Source organism: Syngnathus leptorhynchus, chromosome 14 (genome assembly GCF_054491065.1).
Source record: "Syngnathus leptorhynchus isolate UIUO chromosome 14, UIUO_Slep, whole genome shotgun sequence".
In the NCBI taxonomy this organism is placed as follows: Eukaryota; Metazoa; Chordata; class Actinopteri; order Syngnathiformes; family Syngnathidae; genus Syngnathus; species Syngnathus leptorhynchus.
This window is the reverse complement of record NC_141208.1, coordinates 8,011,971-8,020,940: the sequence shown is the minus strand read 5'-3', so window position 1 is coordinate 8,020,940 and position 8,970 is coordinate 8,011,971. Positions and strand designations below refer to the sequence as shown.

The 8,970-nt window shown below is 37.2% G+C and overlaps 1 protein-coding gene across 1 annotated transcript in view; it reads right to left on the bottom strand.

Annotated features, from left to right (window-relative positions):
- Positions 1–2,782: 2,782 nt before the first annotated feature.
- The window catches only part of astn1 (astrotactin 1), a 130,444-nt gene continuing 124,256 nt past the window's right edge, over positions 2,783–8,970 (bottom strand). The window contains exons 21-24 of the mRNA XM_085930295.1: positions 8,474–8,609; positions 6,927–7,027; positions 6,072–6,255; positions 2,783–3,989 (exon numbers count right to left, since the gene is read on the bottom strand). Of these exons, the coding sequence (XP_085786421.1) occupies positions 3,752–3,989; positions 6,072–6,255; positions 6,927–7,027; positions 8,474–8,609 (659 nt within the window). The 3' untranslated portion in view covers positions 2,783–3,751. The remainder of the gene's footprint in view (positions 3,990–6,071; positions 6,256–6,926; positions 7,028–8,473; positions 8,610–8,970) is intronic.

The following is an 8,970-nucleotide window of genomic DNA, read 5'->3' as shown; positions in this document are numbered from 1 at the left end:
CAATAGCCTATTTGAGTATATTCAGAAAGAAAGAAACAGGTCTGCTTTTCACATTAGAACTGCAAAGACTGAGCTACACAGCAAATAGGATAATACAAGTAATCAGCTATCTTGTGAAGCGCACAATTTTTTTTTCAAACACTTGTTGTGTACGTATGCATATACAGAGGTAAAACACTACGTTGGTACAATGTAATAATGCATGTGTAAAACACTCTGCCACCTCCACAAATATCTACCATTCATTTTAGTATTCAGAAATTTGTTAGAAATTAATAACACCTATACCTTTATTTGACACTGACCTTCAGGCCACTTCAGTAAAATAAATGAAAAGTACTCCCTAAATAAAATCAAAGTTTTCACAAAAATAATCAAAGTTCAATAAGAAAGAAGGTAATAAACAATTAGTGTTTCTACGTTGAAAGTAATGAGTTTCAGTTTTAACCACAGGAATATAAAACAAGAACAAGTTTTGTAGGTATAACAGTAGATTTCTGTTACAACCTCATTCAAAAGTAGCAACCATAAATTGTACATTCAGCAATTTGTTTCTAAAATTCTACTTGAGTGCTATGTATTGTACATTGTTCAAGCTAGTAACACAGCAGATTTTTTTTTTTCACATATCAAATTTGCCATTTCATGCCTTCTGTATACCCATAGCTACAAATGACAAGCAGAATCTCCTGTAAAATCAACCAACATACTCAATTTTTAGTGCTATCTTATGATTCTTTTGAAATCCTGTATTCAACAAGGTTAATTTCAAATACAGTTAATGTCTCTGATGAGAGCAAAAGTTATTTCATTTTTGCAGTATTAAAATGAAATGGGGTACTGTTGAGCTGGTGGCTCTCTAAGGTCTGTTGACTTTATTTACCACCGTATGGCCAACAACTATCAGACTGCCAATTAATATTAATTGTTGACACTTTGGCATGGACCCTGCTGAAAAGAGACCACTTTGGCCCATTTGTTCCAGTAAATTTATAGCTCCAACTTTTCACTGGCTTTCTTATGTTTTGTTGCAGTGCAGACAAATTGTATGTCAAAATGGACATATCTTTAAATTATATGTGTATGCAAATGATAGCAGTAGGTTACAGATGCCTGTATGAAGTTATAATTACAAATAAACATTTGAGAAGTGTTTTATTTCCGCTGTGTCCCGCCCGCCCTCATTCACCTCACTGCAGCTATGCCGAGCTCCATATCTCTTTCTCCTCAAAGTTGCAATAGTTACATTTATGATAGCAGAGTGAGTTTTCAATTATGCACTCCAATTTATTTTTCTTTTATTCTAAATTTAAGATTATGGCACTCCATTTATTTTAACATCTTCTCCTCCCCTGCGTGAAAAATGGGACCTGCTTGCAGAGTACAAGGTTACATCTACAAAACAAATTGCATATAATAAACATTTTTAACAACATTTCAATGAGAAACTTTCTTCAAAATAACAAATGAAGTGGACTGAAGAGAAAACTGTAAATGTAAAAACTCTAAATGGTTTAAAAGTCCCCAACTATCAAAATCTAATGTTTGTTCTCACATGCTTAAAATACATTTTCGGGTTAGAAAGATTTTTTTTCTTTATTCAAAGCCAAGGATTGGATTAATGTAATCTCATTCTGTTTTGTGCAGGTCTGTCAGATATATGAATTTCCTTTCATGGGTTATAAGCAAGTGAGACACAGCCGGCTGCCGTCAAACTATGCAATTAGAGCATACAATAAACACAGTGGATTATGTTCTACAACAATACTTCACAGTTTATAATTTTGAAACCACGTTTGGAGGAAATAACAAAGCTTGCAATAACTGTCACCAAAAATAAAATGCGGGCGAGAAATGGAATGTCTTGTGCATTCAAGTAAATGGGAACTGACTGAGTTTAAATAGCTGAGGCCCTCTTTTTGTTTACATCCGACAATTTTCCTGTCGCACCAAGCTACTTAGTTGTTCGTTACATCATTTTTCTTTATGGTTTATTAGAAGAAATTAGAAATTAAAAGCCGTTTTCCATCTTCAAATTAAGGAGAACAGCTATCCAGTTAGAGCAAAGCTTATTTACATAATGTATATAATCTTTCAGGAGTTATTAACTAACTTGAAAATAGGCATCCTGGGCATTTCCAACCCGAATTATTTTACAAACAATAAAAGGAAATCAAAGATTATTTAAACAAAAAAATACGACAAGGGATATAAAAAAAAAATCCCATCACATCTGACCTACACAAAACGCCACCATTTATTTTTGCTTTACACTCTGATTAATCTAAAAATAAAAGTGTGAGTGAAATATTCAAAAATACATATATCTGCTTGAAGAGCTGATTTGTTCATAGAACTTCCTTAACTGTCACTATTTGCAACAGTCACATGATGCTAGCCAGAGTAGATGCACTGTGTATAACAGCAAAACAACTAAATGATGCAAGGCTAAGTTAAAGGTAACTTTTTTGTTTCACACTTTTGTGACAATAAAGTTTTTGTTTCATTGTACAGGCTTATAGTATACAATATTTATCTTTAAACCTATACAGTTGGTGACATTAAAAAGTGCATCAGCACATGTAAAACATCTTTTCATATAGTATATCACTAACAAAACAAAACACAGTGACGAACAATAAAGTTGCAAGGCTTCAGTTGGTGAAATGACATTAGAACAAAGATGCTTAGTAACTATACTTTGACCTTTGATTTGTTTCTGATCAACTGCCACAAAAGAGTTGGAAATACATCAACTAAACAAGCTTGCTCTGATGTTTTAATTGTGCACACTTACATGTAAAACTGTCATTATTTTAGACCTGACAAAAAGCAAGAGTGGGTTGTATACAGTTGTGTTCAGAATATTAGTAGTGTATATAGTAGTTGTTAGGGTTGATAGATTATTTTGATCCTATGATTATGTTGGAATGTAGACTATAACGATTAACCAAACTTGTCCTGCTCTCACAACGCAGTAAAATAAAGTGGTTGCATCCTCTGCTTGATTGACCAGTTGCAGAGGAAGCAATCAAAGTTGTTCTGTTTTCCCCAATGTCGAAAAACACTCCCTGCTCTGATTTGACCAGAGGCCGGGGGTTCACCAAACCTGTCCACTCTCACCCCCACCCTGCTTTCTCTCAATAAATACTCTCTTGCAACAGACGAAAGTCAGATTTCGTTCGAACATCGCTGTATGCACAGTGATGAATGTTTTCTCCACTTGCAAATGCTAAAAGGGCATACTGTCTCCCGTGTGGTTCTTGCAAATAAGTTAGAGTGAGCACCACTCTAACAGTAGTGTTTTCCATTTCCTTCCAGGCATCTCTGTTTTTTTTTTTGTCCATTTTAAAGCATTGGAGATCATATGTGTCAAATTCAAGGCCCGGGGGCCCAGATACGGCCCATCACATCATTTGATGTGGCCCGCGAGAGAAATTTTGCACTGACTTTGTGTCATTACTAAAATCATAAATTGTCTTCACTTTAAAAAAAAACTAAAGATATTGAACGGTATTTTTATTAGCATTCGCCTTTGTAAAATATTTGAACAGGTCCTCCGAGGGAAACTTATGACTATGATGTGGCCCACGACAAAAATGTGTTTTCTACAATGTAAATGAACAGGCAATAATGTTTTGCCCCTTTGTATACCTTGTTTCCCATGTAACCATAAAATATAAACTCAAAACCTGGCCTAATCCTTTTAGTCACATAGCACTACTATTATTATGAACACACTGCTGTATATTTAGATTTCCTTGGGCTCACCATAGTCATTATACATGACAGTGAGTATTTGCTCATCACATGCTTTGTGTACGTCCTGGCCCATACCTGCCCAGTTAATTTCAAAGGTCTTGGTGTCAGTGTAGCGACAGGAAAGGAACTTGAGAGACATCCTGCGAAGGCCAATCTTGGATTCCTGGAGGAGGCCTTTACACCATGGGGAAAGTTCATTTAACTGTGAGAGGATCAGACCAGCTTTCCTGTTGGAACCAATAAGACCAAAAAAACGTGGTATTCACATTAATGCAGAAGACTGAGCCGTTTGCATGTTTGTGATGTCAGTAAACATGTTTCTGTTTTTCTCGGAAGATGATAATAATTAAATTTGATCCATAATCTGATATGCATGAAAAAATTTCATTCGCCTAGCCACCGTTTGCATAGAATTGGAAAAGACCCTTTTCCTGAACTCGTCGTTTTCTTGTCTGTAAAATATTATTGTCTACTGAAATGAAAATGTCCTGAGAGGAGGTCCAATCATAACAATACTAAATATTGCAGGCACTACTCTGATTAGAATCTGTCATCAAAAACAAAAAGAACATGGAGGGAAAAGAGGTCCAACTGTGGACATAGACAAAAAGAGTGAGGAAATAAGCTATTCTTTTGTATTTGCCAAAGCATCTTGAATTTCGGAGGAAACAGCCAAGTGGTGTGCCTTAAATAATGGGTACGTTCATAGTGATGACAAGGTCTGGCCCCAGGGAGAAAAAATGTCAAGACTTGGATGGACAGACTTTTGGTGAGTTTATGGTTTTAGTTAAAACATCAAGCATCAAAAGGAACAAAAATGTCCCTCAATGAAAGCCAAACAGTCTCGTCATTGTGAGTCGATAGGAGTCTAAAAACAACATGTCCAAATATCTGCTGTTGAAGATGAAGGCATATTTGATCATTCATTTATTTCCCAGTATTGCATACTTGGCTCATATGAGCTGATACTGAGTCAGAGACCCCCACATGGGTTCTTATTATCAGTGATCTGATGATGTAATGAAAATCAATTTTGATTAGTGCTTATTGTTTGTGACAAGGAAGCTAGGTAATTTTCTTTTAGCTGGGCTTTGTGTCTATGTATACATGAGAACTTTTTTATTGGAATTTGAGAGATGATGAGAGAAAGATCTGACACATAAAAAATAATATGACCACTTCAAACATATCATCGTGACAGTCCGCTATTTAAAAACGTTCTTACGAACTCAGCTACAAACCTGTAAAATTTTATTTTATCTTCATGTTTTGCATATCAACATTTTTTTTTTTTTTTAAACTTGGAAAATGTGTGGTTCCAACTACTGTGTTTCTCAGACCAATGTGCCATGACCATCTGTGGAAAGCATCTGAGTCATAATTCTGATCAAACATAATAAAAAGATAATCGTTATAGATACAACGCCAAAACCCAAATCCAAGTTTTCTGTCTTTCTCCATCATAATCTGGATTTCCTTTTTTTTTTCTTATACCGTAAACTCATCATAATCGCTCAATGTGACAAACAGGAATCAGGGAGGCAAGATTGGGGAACAGCTCAAAAAATATTCATGAAAAAAGGAAATGAAGGAGCATGGATGAATAAAAATAGAAACATTTTTGAAAAAAAAAAGTACAACAGAACGAGAAGCAAAGCATCAAAATGAAAATAAACATGACATGACTTGGGGGTAAGAAACAGAAGCAGTGAACCGATAAAGAAGAAATTCGTCCGTCCGTCCTCCACCCTCACTATCTCTTTCCCCTGTCCATGCTTCCCCACACTCCTCTCATTCATCCACATATAATCTATTTCACTTTGGCTAATCTATTCTCATTTCCAGTACATGTTTCCACCTTTATAAATGTTAATTTACTCCACCCGCTTCCTGTTCTTACTGCAGATGTCAAAATCTGGCCTCCACTACTCTTTATAGCTTCATTGTGTGGCTCATGGACTTTCTCCCTCTATACTTCCCACACCTCTGCAGATTTCCTCTTCTTTTTAAAGTTGGACATCAGCAGCACACCTTTCCTCTATTCCTCAGGCAACTTTTCAGCCTCTGGAATGTTATTGAGCAACTGCTTTATTTTATAATGAAAATAATACAAACAAAATCACAAGACTGCTGAATAAAAATAATTCAGTTCCAGCATGACTTCCCATTTTTTTGCATTGGGTGTTAATATGGAGATATGCTTCTGTTGCTGCTCTGTGGAGAGGTGTCTCTATTCTAGTGGATAACAGATCATGTTTCTGTGATAAGCACAACTCCACATCAATGCGTGCAGATCACATAGATTTTACCTGGGTCCAAGCTCATCTTCACACCTCCAGGTAAATTCTCCAAAGCTCTCATATCGCTGGTTGTAGTGGTAGAGAACTCGATGCAGCGCTGGAGCACCAAGGTCCATCAGAGTGTTATATGCTGTTTGCTGCTCCTTCCCGCTAGTGTAGCCATTAAACAGGTTGTAGATTTTATCAGCTATTTCTGGAGGGGGACAACAAATGGATACAGTTTCCCAGGCAACACAATGATGAAAATGACAACTGTCAGACCATTGAGAAAACCTTTTGGAAAGTTAGAAAGATTTCCTGACAAAACTGTTATTCCACCCTTTTCATTGGACACACTTGCCACAATCAAGATATATGCTTATTTTTGGATGCCAATAGTCTGTTCAAGAAAAATACAAATGCAGTCCAATTTAGGATTTGCATTTTGAAACACATCATTTCTAGGGAATAAAAATGACAACAGCATGGTCTGAAAGTACAATAATTCAGTGGCTGGCGTATTTTGAAATAGCTCGGTTAAATCAGCAAATCAACAGCAGGCTAACTGTTGAACCGTGCGGACTAACATCGTTCATAATCAACAAAGATAATGTTTGTACTGTAAATCAGCCACAGAACATGACAAATTAGGACGAACCACCCCAATGTCCATGTTTTTTCTGGAACAAGTAATCCCAGACTGACTAATAACACTTGAATACACTTGTCCAACCCATATTGATACACAGTTCATGAAAAGTAACTGAATGGATTTTTATTCCACTCTCGGCATACACGTGATAAAAACTGACACCCTCATGAAACTCAACAAGGCACCTGTGCCTCCAAGTGAGACGTGACTTTATCTCATGTCTCTTTCCTCACCTTGAGCCTTGACGTCATCCACAGTTAGGCATGGAGTTTTAATAGTGACCTCACTTGGACTGGAGCGACGCCCAGTGTTGTCAACTGCCCAAAGCCGGAACCTAGATGGATAAACACACAATCTGATAACCTATTTATGCTGCATCTCAATCAATGCTCTGGATGGAAGGCACAAATAAGTCAAATTGTTCTGAATTATATCTCCATCCAGTGGCTAAAATGCTCATAGCATCCACAACTAAAGACAAAGACCTGAGAAAGGATCATAGAAACTCTGAAAGAATAACTTTGGATCAATGGGTTTCATCACTTTCATCATTAAAACATGTGCTTGTGTTTACTGTGCCTCTCACACAAAATGTTCCTGTAACAAGACCATATTTGGATGGGCCCTCGAAAATATAAGGGGAGAGAAACAGGGCCTTGGCGAAATGACAATGAGCTGCCAGACAGACTAGAGCGTGCAGTAGCCCTGCCCTTGCTTGGATTTGAAGGACGTGAGGAGCTTTGAAACAGACTAAATACAATACATCAAAACATTCCTTGTATTCTGATTTTCTTCGATTATGTTTCTCTGCCTCTCAATCTTTTTCTCACTCGTTCCTCAGCTTCTCCCCAAACGCCATCTCATTTCCTCTTTGAGATGTGTGTATTACTTCACTCCAGGCAAGTTGTCTGTGGGCTAAGTGTGAGCATGTGTACTGAGAAAGTGAGAGTCCGTCATGTGCGTGCAGACTGAGAAAAGCATATGCAGTGTCTTGGTCATCTAATGATAGTAAATTCCCATGTGGTGTAAATGTTTAATGGAATAAATCATTTTTTCATGACTCATTAACATCTCTCTTTTGATAAAATCACCTTGTTATTAATATGGAATTATATTCCCACCTATTTGTGGGAATGGAACATTAAAAGACCATTTTGAAGTAATTTCTGAATTGCTAAAATGAACCCAAATTACTGTAATGTATCTTGCTAAATGGCATGAGCAATTTGCAAATACACCAATGATCCCAAGGCTCATGTCCTCATTCTTGATACTTTTACTTTCATTATCCTCATTTTCAACACAATTTAATAAATCCAGAGTTACATAAAAATAAACTGATCTGAGTCTTGAGAATCTGCCAATGGATGCCAAAGCCAACACAGGTCATTTGGTCATTATTAAATTCAAATTGAATATTCACACTCCGCATCTGAAACTTTCAATCTTTAATACAACCAAAAGGCCACCAGGGGTAAAAAAGGAATTGACGATTCTAATGACCCAGAGTAATCCCTGATGGCACCTCTTCTTATGCATCAATTTGGATTTGCTCTCGGATCGTAGTGCGTAGACTTGTGTTTTCTAGACTTGTGGATTTTTTCGCCAAGTACTTCAGCTTTCTTCCACATTCCAAAACCTTAGGTACAACATGTACAGTATTCAAGTATGAATGGTTGTGCCATGTGATTGAATGCTAATCAGTCCAGGATGTACGTAATTCACCTGTGATTTTCATTTTTGGAGCATTCTCGATCACAAAAAGGAGGGAGTAGCTTACATATATGTGGTGTCAGGCTCCAGACAGCGGACGATCATGCTGACCGAGGAGGACAGCAGGTTTGGAATGTCTCCTAACATCACACATGGAGACCTGGCGCCAGACAAGATATCATCCACGAAACTCAGGAGCGTTTCTGAAGCACAGAAACAGACGTGATTTCAACAATACAAACGTTTTTGTCAAAGCTGTTAAACTGTTGAATTTCAGTTCCTGTGGCATTAATTGATACGGGGGTCACATAAAAGTTGTGAGTCATGATAAGTCAAACTGTTTTAAATTAATTTTGAATTATAGCTGACATGGCGCGGCACGGTGCACCACTGGTTAGTACGTCCGCCTCACAGTGCAGAGGTTGTGGGTTTGATTCCTGTGTGGAGTTTGCATGTTCTCCACGTATTTGTGAGAGTTTCCTCGTCCCACATTCCAAAAAAACATGCACGGTAGACCGACTGACCACTTCAAATTATTGTGAGTGTCAATGCTTTTCCCTTGTG